The 17,114-nt window shown below is 41.4% G+C and overlaps 1 protein-coding gene across 1 annotated transcript; it reads left to right on the top strand.

The window, feature by feature from the left end:
• The first annotated feature begins 5,203 nt into the window (after nt 1–5,203).
• LOC115196917 (phosphatidylcholine-sterol acyltransferase) lies at nt 5,204–16,305 on the top strand. Its single transcript, XM_029757939.1, has 6 exons — nt 5,204–5,602; nt 14,206–14,362; nt 14,630–14,745; nt 14,834–14,929; nt 15,078–15,302; nt 15,592–16,305. The coding sequence occupies exons 1-6, from the start codon at nt 5,452–5,454 to the stop codon at nt 16,215–16,217; spliced, it is 1,371 nt and encodes a 456-aa protein (XP_029613799.1). The 5' UTR covers nt 5,204–5,451; the 3' UTR covers nt 16,218–16,305.
• The last annotated feature ends 809 nt before the right edge of the window (nt 16,306–17,114 follow it).

Here is a 17,114-nt window from a genome sequence, read left to right as displayed (position 1 = left end):
TATTCATAGGAAATGTAGAGTTATGTCACATGTGCCGCTAACAAAAATATATGGAAATGTGTGCTGTATACAAAATTAAACCAACTGATTGAAGCGTTAGACTACCGCAAAAATGGAGGAGGCAAATTGAAAGGGAGAAAGAAGGTAGGAAATGTTTGTCTGCTCTTTATTAAATACCAAAATTGGGTAAACAAATGAATACAAATCGTCAGAAATAGAAAAATATAGCCTATCAGGTATATGGTTTATACATTTATATTTTGACCTACGTCATTGATCTAGAGCGATTTACAGGAGAGCAATGACAGATTTTTCACCAAATTGGCTCGGGAATTAATCCCAAACCCCTGTCCCCGCAGGAGGCCTTTTGCCTCTTGGTAGGCTGTCATTGTACATACGAATTTGTTCTTAATTGACTTGCCTAGTTAAATAAATGTTCAATAAAAAAATGTGTGACTAACTGTTTTTTTTGTTGCCAATGTTTACCTACTGACACCGGTCACATTCAACAGGTGTTGCTCATGTATCGGCTGCCAATACGCAAAACAACGCTTGATTTAAAACACAATTTTTCAATTGAATTATTATAAAAAATTATTGCCACCAACAGAATGTTACACTATATATATACAAAAGTATGTGGACACCCCTTCAAATTTGTGGATTTGGCTATTTCAGCCACACCCGTTGCTAACAGGTGTATACAATCGAGCACACAGCCATGCAATCACCATAGACAAACATTGTCAGTAGAATGGCCTTACTGAAGAGCTCAGTGACTTTCAATGTGTCACTGTCAATGGCACAGCCACGAAATGGTAGGCCACACAAGCTCACAGAACAAGTGCTGGAGCACGTGGCGCGTAAAAATCATCTGTCCTAAGTTGTAACACTCACTAACGAGTTCCAAACTGCCTCTGGAAGCACATCAGTACAATAAGTGTTCGTCGGGAGCTTCATGAAATGGGTTTCCATGGCCGAGCAGCCGCACACAAGCCTAAGATACGCAATGCCAAGCGTTGGCTGGAGTGGTGTAAAGCTCGCTGCCATTGGACTCTGGAGCAGTGGAAACACGTTCTCTAGAGTGATGATTAACCCTTTCACCATCTTGCAGTCCAACGGTAGAATCTGGGTTTGGCAGATGCCAGGAGAACGTTACCTGCACCAATGCATAGTGCCAACGGTAAAGTTTGGTGGATAAGGAATAATTGTCTAGGGCTGTTTTTCATGGTTCAGGCTAGGCCTCTTAGTTCCAGTGAAGGGAAATCTAAACGCTACAGCATACAATGACATTCTAGACAATTCTGTGCTTCCAACTTTGTGGAAACAGTTTGGGGAAGGCCCTTTCCTCTTTCAGCATGACAATTGCCCCGTGCACAAAGCAAGGTCCATTCAGAATTTGTCAAGATTGGTGTGGAAGAACTTGACTTGCCTGTACAGAGCCCTGACCTCAACCCCATCGAACACCTTTGGGACAAATTGTAATGCCGACTGCGAGCCAGACCTAATCACCCAACATCAGTGTCTGACCTTACTAATGCTGAATAGAAAGAAGTTGCGCAACAATGTTCCAACATCTAGTGGAAAGCCTTCCAAGAAGATTGGAGGTTGTTATAGCAGCAAAGGGGGACCAACTCCATATTAATGCCCATGATTTTGGAATGAGATGTTCGTCGAGCAGGTGTCCACATACTTTTGGTCATATAGTGTATATATATTATATATATATATATAGGGCATACAACCATCTCAGCTCTGCAAATTTAGCTGCTAAGAGATTTAGATAACTTATTCTGGTATTGCCCCTATGTATTGAGACCCCTTGACTTGTTCCACATTATGTTATGTTACAGCCTTATTCTAAAATGGATCAAACTGTTTTCCCCCCTCATCAATCTACACACAATACCCCATAATGTCAATGCAAAAACAGGTTTCTAGAAATGTTTGCAAATGTATAAAAAATAAAAAACAGAAATATTATATTTTCATAATTATTCAGACCATTTAACCCAGTATTTTGTTGAAGCATCTTGTAACATAGACGCTGGGAGTCGGGAAGCAAGTACAGGTGGTGAGTTTAATAGTAAACGTAACATGGAACAAAACAAGACACACGAGTAGCGTACAGACATGAAACATAGTCAATCCTGCCTGGGGAATGGAACTAAGGGAGTGACAGATATAGGGGAGGTAATCAGTGAAGTGATGGAGTTCAGGTGCGCGTAATGATGAACGCCAGGACTGGTGGTTAGTAAACCGGCGATGCCGAACACCGGAGGGGAGGAGCAGGAGTAGACGTGACACACCTTTGGCAGCGATTACAGCCTTGAGGCTTCTTGGGTATGACGCTTCAAGCTTGGCGCACCTGTATTTGGGGAGTTCATCCCATTCTTCTCTGCAGATCCTCTCAATCTCTGTCAGGTTGAGTGGGGAGCGTCACTGCCAGCTATTTTCAGGTCTCCCCAGAGATGTTCGATCGGGTTCAAGTCCAGGCTCTGGCTGGGCCATTCAAGGACATTGAGACTTGTCCCGAAGCCACTCCTGCGTTGTCCTGTTGAAAGGTCAACCTTCGTCCCAGTCTGAGGTCCTGAGCGCTCTGGAATAGGTTTTCATCAAGGATCTTCTCAGTACTTTGTTCCGTTCATCTTTCCCTCGATCCTGACTAATCTCCCACTCCCTGCCGCTGAAAAACATCCCCACAGCATGATGCTGCCACCACCATGCTTCACCATAGGGATATGTGCCAGGTTTCCTCAAAACGTGGTGCTTGGCATTCAGGCCAAAGAGTTCAATCTTGGTTTCGTCAGACCAGAGAATCCTGTTTCTCATGGTCTGAGAGTCCTTTAGGTGCCTTTTGGCAAACTCCAAGCGGGCTGATGTGTCTTTTACTGAAGAGTGGATCCGTCTGCCCACTCTAACATAAAGGCCTAATTGGCGGAGTGCTGCAGAGATGGTTGTCCTTCTGGAAGATTGTCCCATCTCCAAAGAGGAACACTGGAGCTCTGTCAGAGTGACCATTGGGTTCTTGGTCACCTCCCTGATGAATCCCCTCCCTTCTCCCCCGTTTGCTCAGTTTGGCTGGGTGGCCAGCTCTAAGGAGAGTCTTGCTGGTTCCAAACTTCTTCCATTTAAAAATGATGGAGGCCACTGTGTTCTTGGGGACCTTCAATGCTGCAGACATTTTTTGGTACCTTTCCCCAGATCTGTGTCTCGACACAATCCTATCTCGGAGCTCACAAACAATTCCTTGAACCTCATGGCTTGGTTTTTGCTCTGTCATGCTCTGTCAACTGTGGAACCTTATATAGACAGGTGTGTGCCTTTCCAGATCATGTCCAATCAAATGAACGTACCACTGGTGGACTCCAATCAAGTTGTAGAAACATCTCAAGGATGATCAATAGATACAGGGTCTGAATACTTATGTAAATACGGATGTATTCAGACCCCTTGACTTTTTTCAAATTTTGTTACGTTACAGCCTTATTCTAAAATTGATGAAATAACTTTTTTCCCTCATCAATCTACACACAATGATGAAACTATGAAACGTCATTATGGGGTATTGTGTGTAGATTGATGAGGGATAAAAGTTATTTAATCAATTTTAGAATAAGGCTGTAACATAACAAAATATGGAAAAAGTCAAGGGGTCTGAATACATCCGAATGCACTGTACATCTTACCAAATGTTGCTTTTTTTCTGTCAGAAAATAGACATTTCCCTTAAGAGGGTGGCGTTTTCCCACAAGTTACCCAATGTGTTTAAGTACTATCTATCCAGAAGTAATGTACATCAAATAACTCTAATCTTGCTATGGAACTACTGTGGAAAAAAATGCAATGTATGTCAAATGTGGGGGGTACAATTTGGGGGGGGAGAATGACTGTGAGAAGATCAGTTCAGGTTACTTTTCTGAAGGACATTCTACTCCAAAATGAATATAAATAAAAATTATGCTGACATCTAAAATATAATTTCCCCTCCAGAAATGAGGCCATTAACATACTGGTCCATATTACCAGACAGGTGTGCTATTTAACAATACTCATTGTCACCTGATGAAGCATCGTGGTTATAAATAAATAGGCTTGAGGGTTTCCCATCTGCATTTACCCTATTAGGCTAATCATTAGCTAGATAAGAACTCTAAAGTCTAAACCTTAGGCTATCTTGTTGCTAGTTAGCAACATATTGATTACTTGAATGTCCCCCAAAAAATAACGTTCCACTGGCACTCAGCCAACCAAGGATCATGAACTGTGAATATAACGTAGGCCTACCTGTTACAGCTGACCCTTGTTACATTTAGCCCTGGTCTTCCAGATGCATTCAACGCCATTGGCGAGCGAATCAACCATGCTCCTGCTGAAAAGTCAGGTTCTAAAATTGTGCATTTTAGCCAACTAATTTATTGGATTTAAGAAAGAAGTGTAGCCTAGTAACACTACAAAACTCCGTGATCCTCCTCTTTTAACAGTGGCCTTCAAAACTGCTTTGAAAAGTGTGTTTTCCTGCGACTGCATTAAGAATGTACAATGATGACTGGGTATGCATATTTCTCGCCCTGTGCGGCACTCGGAATTTGAATGCGCCTCGAGATTAATATTCTTTTCTCGTATTGAATGCGACAAGCGGAACAATTCAATAGTTAAACTATTCCACCGTGGGGTTGTCTAATTGTGATGTTGTTTACTAGTTTTTTAATGTGGACAACAATTTTTCATTAGATAATTCAAATAACCAAAGCAGATTCCTGGTCTCAGCTCAGCCTACATGGCTATCATTTGGGTCATATAGGTACCGGTTCTCCGACCCAGGGGACCCGTCCCAATTTAACCTCTGTGTGTAGGTTATAATAAGGGCTAATTGTAGACGTAGCCTCTATAAAAATGCATTGGCTATATCAACAGGCCTATATTTTATAAAACATTGTAAAAAGCCAAAACATGTATTGCATGATAATCAAAATATGATATTCAGCAAACTAGCTAACTTTTTTTTCTTCTAAATTGTTCGTTCGGTATAATCAATAGAAATCTCTAAATACCGGATTGTAATTAATCATTTACCTTGGTACCATTGTGCACACAGCCTTGACGGAATGGGACTTGTACAACAATCAATAGGGCAATGGGGCTACACGTTGTGTTTGTGCTTAAATTTCCATATAAATTCAGTTAAACTATAACCCGTCGGCCTTTTACGTTTACTACACGGTAGAAGCACACGGCTGCTCTTATACAAGGACAGATGCGCATGATGTTGATGTTGTTTATACCTGTTGTGAGAAGCGCTTTGAAAGTGCGGTTCAACGATGGTCGAGTAACTGACCTCACATTTTCCCTCTGATTTCGCGCCCCACCTCTTTCACACACAGCATTAATAGGCCAGTTCTCTTCCTGACCTAGTGAGAGACAAGACAACACTGTCAAGATTTGGACAGAATGGGATATGCACACTGCTGTACCGTGCTCCTTGTAGTATTCATTGCGCTACAGCAATCTGCTGGATTTTGGCTCTTCGATGTGGTGTTCCCACCAAGTGCTAAACCGCAAAACAAAGTGTCAAACAATAGCACTCCGCCGGTTCTTATAGGTAAGCGTTTTTATTTCTTGATTAGTTTGCTGTGATGTGATAGGCCTATTGCACCGTGTTATTTCTCATGGAATTCGATTTCTGTTTTATGTGATTGTAATATCAGTTGGCTGTCTTGCATACTGAGTCCAAAATGTATTTCACAAGACAGGTCGATTTTCTGTCTGGAACTTGAAGCCAGCTCCAGGCCGTTTTCTATGGTATCTGCAGGTGTTGGTGTGAATGCTAAGTGAATCCAATGGTCCTGGGCCAGGGATATATATTTGATTCCTAATGGGATTGGCTGGGGTTTGGACTTGGGTGAAGAAGCATACCCTAATTCAGCATAATGGGAGGACAGCCTATATCTGTCTGGAGAGGAAATCATTTTGGGTCTTGGGGTTCAGGAATAGTTGTGGTCATACTTCATTTTAAGGAGTCATTATTACAGTGTAATTATATGCGTAATTACACTGTAACAAGTATTGTAGTTAATTGTAATAACTCATAGTTACACTGTAATAACAAAATGTAACTGGTGGGAATTGTAGTCTGTAATTACAGAGGTGTAACAACAAATGCTTGTTACCATGCTTGTTACTAATGGGCAAGTTTCCACTAAATTCACCAAATGTAGTGTTTAGTTTATTCTGAGTTGCATCTGATTCAGTAATAACTGTCACAAGGTTGTAATCTCTTGTGGACAAATGGGTGTCCGAGATTACAAAGGTTGGAGGCTCAATATGCTCTAATTACCTCCTGTGAATGCGCACTCTTCAACATTTCCACTCAATGTTGTTGCTGCTAGCACTTGCCCCCAAAAAGTGTAGCATCTGGGTTAACTTGATTTACTTTACAATAACAGATCAGATATAGGCCAGCCTCACTGACTGGAGTCTACCATACGGGTGTCATTCCACATTATAATACAAAAATAACTTGTAATGTATGTGCACGTTATCCATGATGACAACCTGAGCCTCATTGCCATCCAAGTGAGAGGATAAACCCACAAGTACACCACAGAGTACATGTAATATCTGCATAAGTACAATGTAATTACTAGGTGTTACACAGGATATAGCTTGTGTATCTTGAGGGGTACTTACTTGTAATTATTGTGTACTTATATAGTAAATTACTTATCCTGACAATCTGGCCCTTATTTTAAGGCTTCCGAGAGCGCCATCCAAGTGGGAGGTTAAACACACTAGTACCCACAGAGTACATGTAATATCTGCATAAGTACAATGTAATATGTAATATTACAATGTGTAATACAGAATTTAGATAGTTAAAATGAAGTGTAACTTGAGGGTTACTTACTTGTAATGAATGTGTACTTTTATATAGTACATTATCCATCCTGACAACCTGGCCCTTATTTCAAGGCTTCTGGGAAGCACCATCCAAGTGAGAACATAAACACACTAGTACACAACAGAGTACATATAGTATCTACACAAGTACAACGTAATTACTAGGTGTTAGCTATTTAAAATGAAGTGTATCTTGAGGGGTACTACCTTGTAATTATTGTGTACCTACAAAGCTCGTTACCCAATTTGACAATCTAATTGTCAGCTTCTGAAAGCACCATCCAAGTGAGAAAATAAACACACTAGTACACCACAGAGTATCTGTAATAGCTGCATAAGGACACGGTTGTCGCTAGTTACACTGCAAAATTACTGCAGTACAAAAAACTTTTTTTTGGGATGCAGTATTTTCAGAATACTGGAGTTATACTGCACTCTAACTGTAATCTATTTTCGTAAGAGAAGTGAAGTGTAACTTTATAATTACCCATGAGCAATTTCTATATAATTACTTATTACTCATTACCAAATGAAAATACCTATAGACAAAAGATGAGCTTCTACTTTAGTCAACTTTATTGCAAAAAGACATTACATTTCATACAAATAATAACTTGTTGTATTGTTTGTTTAATCTAATTAATCAAATTATTAGTCTAAGATATACAGACCTACTCAATAACATAAAAATAACTATTCTAGTGGTGACTCAAATCTGTAGCCTATAGTATGGTGAGTAGCCTAGATAGCTAGCTAATACAAAAAATGGGATTGTCTTTTTATACCCTTTTAACATTACAAGTAATAATGGAAATTGACAACTCTGTCTCTGACTCTGTCTTCATCCGTTTATTTCTTGTAAACACTTTCCGATCCTGGAGTCTGAGATCTTGTGGGAATCAGTGGTAGAGAAGAATAATGTATAACAACTTAGCATAGGCACTATATATTACCCCTATTTCTCATCATAAAGATTTCTAGGCATATAGCCAGCTAAGCTTAGCTAGTTGTTGTGTTTTCCAGCTAGCAATAATAGTGCTTGTGTTGACACAAGTAGCGAACTAGCTAGATAATGTTAACTTGCTGGGTGTCTCACGTAATACAGTGCATTCGGAAAGTATTCAGACCCCTTGACTTTTTCCACATTTTGTTACGTTACAGCCCTATTCTAAAATTGATTAAATAAAACATTTTCCTCATCACCTATGGTAGTCCACCTGTGGTAGATTCAATTGATTGGACATGATTTGTAGAGGCACACACCTGTCTATATAAGGTCCCACAGTTGACAGTGCATTTCAGAGCAAAAACCTAGCCGTGATGTCGAAGGAATTGTCCATAGAGCTCCAAGACAGGGTATGTGTCGAGGCACAGATCTGGGGAAAGGTACCAAAACATTTCTGCAGCATTGAAGGTCCTCAAGAACACAGTGGCCTCCATCATTCTGAAATGGAAGAAGTTTGGAACTACCAAGACACTTCCTAGAGCTGGCCGCCCAGCCAAACTGAGCAATCAGGGGAGAAGGGCCTTGGTCAGGGAGGTGACCAAGAACACGATGGTCACTCTGACAGAGCTCCAGAGTTCCTCTGTGGAGATGGGATAACCTTTTCTGCAGCACTCCACCAATCAGGCCTTTATTGTAGAGTGGCCAGACAGAATCCACTCCTTAGTAAAAGACACATGACAGCCCACTTGGAGTTTGCTAAAAGGAACCTAAAGACACTGAGACCATGAGAAACAAGATTCTCTGGTCTGATGAAACTAAAATTGAATTCTTTGGCCTGAATGCCAAGTGTCACGTCTGGAAGAAACCTGGAACCATCCCTACGGTGAAGCATGGTGGTGGCAGCATCATGCTGTGGAGATGTTTTTCAGCGACAGGGACTGGGACATTAGTCAGGATCGAGGGAAATATGAACGGAGCAATGTACAGAGAGATCCTTGATGAAAACCAGCTCCAGAGCGCTCAGGACCTCAGACTGGGGAGCAGGTTGACCTTCAAACAGGATAATGACCCTAAGCACACAGCCAAGACAACGCAGGAGTGGCTTCGAGAAAAGTCTCTGAATGTCCTTGAGTGGCCCAGTCATAGCCCGGACTTGAACCCGATAGAACATCTCTGGAGAGACCTGAAAATAGCTGTGCAGCTATGCTCCCCATCCAACCTGACAGAGATTGAGAGGATCTGCAGAGAAGAATGGGAGAAACTCCCAAAATACAGGTGTGCCAAGCTTGTAGCGTCATACCCAAGAAGCCTCGAGGCTGTAATCGCTGCCAAAGGTGCTTCAACAAAGTACTGAGTAAAAGGTCTGAATAGTTATCTAAATGTGATATCAGTTTGTTATATACATTTGCAAAAATGCATTTTTTTTGTTGCTTCGTCATTATGAGGTGTTGTGTGTAGATTGATGAGAAAAAAATCTATTTAATCCATTTTAGAATAAGGCACAAAATGTGGAAAGAGTCAAGTGGTCTGAATACTTTATGAACCCTTGGGGTACGGATATCTTGAGAACAAGGTTCAGGGAAGATAAGACCATCGAGCCTAGCTAACGTTAGCTAGTGAGTAGCAACCATAGTATATTTGCCAGCTTTAGGTAGCTAGTTAGCTAGTCAAGGTTAGAAAACTAGCTAGCTAGCTAAAGTGCTAGCTAATTTTTAAAAATGCTATAACTGCCTTTGCTAAAATTTTCCGCAGAATTAATGTATCCAAAAAATGTAAACAAATTGTATGGAAAACTTACTTTCTCTCTCCTGTGTTGACGTTTTTGACCTACAACACTTTGTTTCGTTCACTGAAATCTTTAATGTCTGGATTTTGCACACTGAGTGTGTACTCCAGGGGTCGACAAACTTTTTCACTCAGGCCCCCCTTCCAGCATTTGGGCAAAAAAATGTATCTAAAAATATTAGCTGACAATTTATAAATAGCTCTCTAACATATATTTATATACACTGCTCAAAAAAATAAAGGGAACACTTAAACAACACAATGTAACTCCAAGTCAATCACACTTCTGTGAAATCCAACTGTCCACTTAGGAAGCAACACTGATTTACAATAAATTTCACATGCTGTTGTGCAAATGGAATAGACAACAGGTGGAAATTATAGGCAATTAGCAAGACACCCCCAATAAAGGAGTGGTTCTGCAGGTGGAGACCACAGACCACTTCTCAGTTCCTATGCTTCCTGGCTGATGTTTTGGTCACTTTTGAATGCTGGCGGTGCTTTCACTCTAGTGGTAGCATGAGACGGAGTCTACAATCCACACAAGTGGCTCAGGTAGTGCAGCTCATCCAGGATGGCACATCAATGCAAGCTGTGGCAAGAAGGTTTGCTGTGTCTGTCAGCGTAGGGTCCAGAGCATGGAGGCGCTACCAGGAGACAGGGCAGTACATCAGGAGACGTGGAGGAGGCCGTAGGAGGGCAACAACCCAGCAGCAGGACCGCTACCTCCGCCTTTGTACAAGGAGGAGCAGGAGGAGCACTGCCAGAGCCCTGCAAAATGACCTCCAGCAGGCCACAAATGTGCATGTGTCTGCTCAAACGGTCAGAAACAGACTCCATGAGGGTGGTATGAGGGCCCGACGTCCACAGGTGGGGGTTGTGCTTACAGCCCAACACCGTGCAGGACGTTTGGCATTTGCCAGAGAACACCAAGATTGGCAAATTCGCCACTGGCGCCCTGTGCTCTTCACAGATGAAAGCAGGTTCACACTGAGCACATGTGACAGACGTGACAGAGTCTGGAGACGCCGTGGAGAACGTTCTGCTGCCTGCAACATCCTCCAGCATGACCGGTTTGGCGGTGGGTCAGTCATGGTGTGGGGTGGCATTTCTTTGGGGGGTCGCACAGCCCTCCATGTGCTCGCCAGAGGTAGCCTGACTGCAATTAGGTACCGAGATGAGATCTTCAGACCCCTTGTGAGACCATATGCTGGTGCGGTTGGCCCTGGGTTCCTCCTAATGCAAGACAATGCTAAACCTCATGTGGCTGGAGTGTGTTAGCAGTTCCTGCAAGAGGAAGGCATTGATACTATGGACTGGCCCGCCCGTTCCCCAGACCTGAATCCAATTGAGCACATCTGGGACATCATGTCTCGCTCCATCCACCAACGCCACGTTGCACCCCAGACTGTCCAGGAGTTGGCGGATGCTTTAGTCCAGGTCTGGGAGGAGATCCCTCAGGAGACCATCCGCCACCTCATCAGGAGCATGCCCAGGCGTTGTAGGGAGGTCATACAGGCACGTGGAGGCCACACACACTACTGAGCCTCATTTTGACTTGTTTTAAGGACATTACATTACATTACATTTACATTTACGTCATTTAGCAGACGCTCTTATCCAGAGCGACTTACAAATTGGTGCATTCACCTTATGATATCCAGTGGAACAACCACTTTACAATAGTGCATCTAAATCTTTTAAAGGGGGGGGGGGTTAGAAGGATTACTTTATCCTATCCCAGGTATTCCTTACTGAATGACTTCAACTGAAATGTGTCGTCCGCATTAAATCGACATCCACGTCTTCTGCGCCCAGGGAACAGTGGGTTAACTGTCTTGCTCAGGGGCAGAACTGCGATTAGCCTATAGTGCTCGGCTATCTTAACCAGAGCTGACTAACAACGTCAATATGAAATGAATCAACTTTATACGCAGACAGTGTGTTTAAAACGCTGAGGTTAATACCAATATAATGGTCCAAAGAGCTCCAATGTTTTGGTTTTATGTTTGCTGGTAAGCTATGGAGTTGGTTGAATCAGTAGCCATGTTGTTGTTTTTACATCAAAGTTGGATCAGCCTGTAGTGTGGTTTTCCACTTTAATTTTCAGTGACTCCAAATCCAGACCTCCATGGGTTGATAAATTGGATTTCCATTGATTGTTTTTGTGTGATTTTGTTGTCAGCACATTCAACTATGTAAAGAAAAAAGTATTTAACAAGATTATTTCATTCATTCAGATCTAGGATGTGTTATTTTAGTGTTCCCTTTATTTTTTTGAGCAGTATATATATATATTTTAACCTTTATTTAACTAGGCAAGTCAGTGAAGAACAAATTCTTATTTTCAATGACGGCCTAGGAAAAGTGGGTTAACTGCCTTGTTCAGGGGCAGAACGACAGATTTTTACCTTGTCAGTTCGGGGGATTTGATCTTGCAACATTCCGGTGCAACCTTCCTTCCAATGCTCTAACCACTAGGCTACCCTGCCACCCCAAATGCATTGACCAATTTCGAAATTGCACCTTGTGCATTCTACTATTACATCTTTCTAGAGTAAGTTGAAAGCTGGACTGAGTGCCTTAAATATATACAGTACCAGTCAAAAGTTTGGACACACCTACTCATTCTCGGGTTTTTCTACATTGTAGAATAATAGTGAAGACATCAAAACTGTGGAATAATACATTTAGAATCATGTAGTAACCAAAAAAAGTGTTAAACAAATCAAAATATATTTTATATTTGAAATTCTTCAAAGTAGCCACCCTTTCCCTTGATGAAAGTCTTAGGCATTCTCTCAACCAGCTCCATGAAGTAGTCACCTGGAATGCATTTAAAGTAACAGGTATGCCTTGTTAAAAGTTAATTTGTGGAATTTCTTATCTTCTTAATGCGTTTGAGCCAATCAGTTGTGTTGTTACAAGTTAGGGGTGTATTACAGAAGATAGCCCTATTTGGTAAATTACCAATTCCATATTATGGCAAGAACAGGTCAAATAAGCAAAGAGAAACGACAGTCCATCAGTACTTTAAGACATAAAGCTCAGTCAATACGGAAAATTACAAGAACTTTGAAAGTTTCTTCAAGTGCAGTCGCAAAAACCATCAAGCGCAATGATGAAACTGGTTCTCATGGGGATCGCCACAGGAAAGGAAGACGTAGAGTTACCTCTGCTGCAGAGGATAAGTTCATTATACCCTGACTACAACGCTCGCGTCGCGTGCGGGTTAGAGTTACCAGCCTCAGAAATTGCAGCCCAAATGAATGCTTCACAGAGTTCAAGTAACAGACGCATCTCAACATTAACTGTTCAGAGACTTCGTGAATCAGGCCTTCATGGTCGGATTGCTGCAAAGAAACTACAACTAAAGGACACCAATAAGAAGAAGAGACTTGCTTGGGCCAAGAAACATAAGCAATGGACATTAGACCAGTGAAAATCTGTCCTTTGGTCTGATGAGTCCAAATTTGAGATTTTTTGTTCCAACCGCAGTGTATTTGTGAGATGTAAAGTAGGTGAATGGATGAATTCCGCATGTGTGGTTCCCACCGTGAAGCATGGAGGAGGAGGTGTGATGGTGCTTTTCTGGTGACACTGTCTGTGAATTATTTAGAAATCAAGGCACACTTAACCAGCATGGCTACCACAGCATTCTGCGGCGATACGCCATCCCATCTGGTTTGAACTGGCCTCCAAAATCACCCGACCTCAACCCAATTGAGATGGTTTGGGATGAGTTGGAACGCAGAGTGAAGGAAAAGCAGCCAACAAGTGCTCAGCATGTGTGGGAACTCCTTCAAGACTTTTGGAAAAGCATTCAAGGTGCAGCTGGTTGAGAGAATGCCAAGTGTGCAGAGCTGTCAAAGGCAAAGGGTGGCTACTTGGAAGAATCTAAAATCTGAAATATATTTAGATTTTTTAATCATTTTTTTGCTTACTACATGATTCCATATGTGTTATTTCATAGTTTTGATATCTTCACTATTATTCTACAATGTAGAAATGAGTAAAAATAAAGAAAAACCCTTGTGTGTGTGTCCAAACTTTTGACTGGTACTGTATATATTTTTAAATTATAATAATTGTGTGTGCGGGGGACCCCGCACCCGCCCTGCCGACTCCTTTTTATTTCATGTGAACTGTTTGTAAACCTGTTTTTGTCATTGGGCCAGGGCATCAGACTCCCGCTCTTTATTGCAAAATTGTGTCAATGAATTGTTCGGCGTTCAATTGGTTTACACTTATCACATGGTTTGTGCAGGCTGAAATATGGTGCGTTGGGATGCTATTGGAAACGTTAACATTTGTAACAAACATAGAAACAAGTATTTGTTGTTACACCCCTGTAATTACAGACTCCAATTACCACATGTTGGCTGAAATGTTACTATTATTACAATGAATTGCCCTTAAATGAAGTGTCACCATTATTTTTATTGGTCAATGTCTTGTGTCTGTTTGATGGGACAAATCACATTGACAGTTGTGAAACAGGGGTGTAACAATTGTAAACTTGCCTCCTGTCTCATCTGACTTCTAAGTTCTAACATTTTTCCACTTTTGACCAGTACCTGGAAACCTAGGAAACCAGCTTGAGGCCAAGATTGACAAACCAAGCCTTGTGCATTGGATGTGCTACAAAAAGACAGATGACTTTTTCACACTTTGGATTGACCTGAATATGTTCATGCCAATTGGGATTGACTGTTGGATCGATAATATAAGGTGAGGGGGAGAATGAATATGATCTATGTCAAAATAACTCTGTTTCTATCTTATGATAAATTCAATAATTTCAACTCAATACACTTAGGGAGCATTTGATAATTGTTCATTGCTGTATTAATAAATAATGCACTGTAATAGAAGAGAGAAGCATACAACCGCAACTCTATTTTCACAAGTTTGATTTCGAGTGCGAGGCATTTTAGTGGTTGGGATCATTTCCTTATGCAATAACATTCTGTACATACTGAATATTTCCTGCTACAGAATTGTATACAATAGGACAACTCGCAAGACCTCCAATTCTGCAGGGGTGACGGTGAGAGTGCCTGGTTTTGGACAGACATATTCTGTTGAGTTCTTGGACACAAACAAGTTGTCAGGTGAGAACAACCATAATGAGAACATCTGTTTCTATAATTGTTTTCTTTTTGATTATGATTTCATTAAATGAAACCTGTCCTTTCCCAGGTTATTTTCACACTATGGTTACACATTTGGTCAACATGGGATATGTCCGTAATGAGACTCTCCGAGCAGCACCATACGACTGGAGAGTAGCTCCAAGTAAGTGACATCATGGACACACACACATACACACACACCATCCAACTGACAATCACATTCCTGTAACAACAAAAGTACAACTCATTCATTGTTTATGCATAGATGCTTTCTCATCATGTGACTGTGCCTATTTGTCTCTCCTTATCAGACGAGCAGGAGGAATACTTTGCACGACTGAAGAAGCTGATTGAGGATATGTACGAGCAGTATCAACAACCACTTTACCTCTTGGGACACAGCATGGGAAGCAATTATGTCCTCTACTTCTTATATCAGCAGACCCAGACTTGGAAAGACCAATACATCAAAGGCTTCATTTCACTTGGAGCACCCTGGGGTGGGGCAGTCAAGCCTATTCGAGTGCTAGCATCAGGTACTATATGTCAAAGTCTGGTGGACAGATTGAAACAACCTTACCTATAGTAGAAACATAACATAACCTAAAAAACCTGATAACCGGGTTGAAGTAGTTTTTACTGTCCTGTAAATCACATTGACAGTAATCGGTACATATTGCAAAATCATTTTACTTGTGATGATGCCCACATCCTCATTTTCCTGAAAGGGTGGTAGGACTGGTTTGTCTGGATTACTTTGGCAAGTCACACATTGATGAAAGATTGCCAAGAGAAAATAATGTATGATAATAATTGTTTCTGTAGGTGAAAATGATGGCATCCCAATGGTATCTAACATCAAGATCCGGGAGGAGCAACGCATGACCACAACAAACCCCTGGATGCTTCCATTTGAAGAGGTATGGCCTGCAGACCACGCCTTCATCTCCACACCCTCATTCAACTATACCCACCAGGACTACCAGCGCTTCTTCAAAGACATCGACTTTGAGGATGGCTGGTTCATGTGGGAAGACACCAGAAACCTGACAGCTGGTCTGCCCCCTCCTGGTGTTGAGGTATACTGCTTCTATGGTGTGGGGCTGCCCACACCGGTTACCTATATTTATGACGACCAGTTCCCAAATGTAGACCCTATAGACTATGTGTATGCTGATGGGGATGATACAGTGGACAGTCTTAGCATGGGTTTATGTAAGCGTTGGATAGGAAAGCAAGCACAGCCTGTCCATGTCAAGGAGTTCAGGGCCATGCCCCACTTAGAAATAGTATTCAATAGCAAGGTAATCAACGTAGTCAGGAGTATCCTGGAGGGAAGATATGGGGAAGAAGAGGGTTCTACATTCCATGAGACTGATGAACGTCCCATTGACTCCGCAGTCATGCAAGATCAAGTCCAGCCGGACCAGGCTCCCAAATCTACACTGTAAGCTTTTGGGGAGAAAATAATTCACTCTCCCAATGTACATACTATTACTGATGCAGTAGCTACTGAGTTGGACTTATACACTGAGTGAACAAAACATTAAGAACACCTGCTCTTTTCATGACATAGACTGACCAGGGGAATCCAGGTGAAAGCTATGATCCCTTATTGATGTCACCTGTTAAATCCACTTCAATCAGTGTAGATGAAGGGGAGGAGACAGGTTAAAGAAGGATTTTTAAGCCTGGAGACAATTGAGACATGGATTGTGTATGTGTGCAACTCAAATTTAGGAGGTGTTCCTAATGTTTGGTATACTCAGTGTATATGTACACACATCCTAACTAGTGTTACTATTGAGATGTGATATAGTATGCATATGCCTCTTGTTTCATTATGCTTATCATCTTTTCCTCTTAGCATGATAGGAAATAAAAAAATATATATATGTATTTGGTCCGTGTCCGTTTCCTTATTTTGATTTTCGAGTCAAAACAGTGGAAAAACAGAAAACAGCTCTTTTTTATTTTTGAATTTGAAAAACTAAAATCATACATCGACTTGTTTTCCCATCTATTGTGTCAAAATTGGACATGGAATAATGGCAAACAAATAACAAGAAATTGTATTAAATGTTTAGATTCTTTTTTTTTTCATACACGGAAGTACACGCCCCCTCATAGAATATTCACAGGGTTGGGGAGGGGGGTGGGATTTAACAGCCTATGTTGGCAGCTAAAAGAAAGGATTAGACTGTGAAAAAGAAGATAAAAAATACTAATGTTAGCTAAGATGCAGAACTTATTATGAAGTTAGCATGCCAATAGCACAAACTTAATAACAACTGAACAAAGTTGGCTTGCACTAGCTGGCTATCTTGCACTAGCTGACTATCTTGCAC

Source organism: Salmo trutta, chromosome 7 (genome assembly GCF_901001165.1).
Source record: "Salmo trutta chromosome 7, fSalTru1.1, whole genome shotgun sequence".
Classification (NCBI taxonomy): Eukaryota; Metazoa; Chordata; class Actinopteri; order Salmoniformes; family Salmonidae; genus Salmo; species Salmo trutta.
Note: the sequence above shows the minus strand (reverse complement) of the source record. Positions and strands in the feature narration are given on the sequence as shown.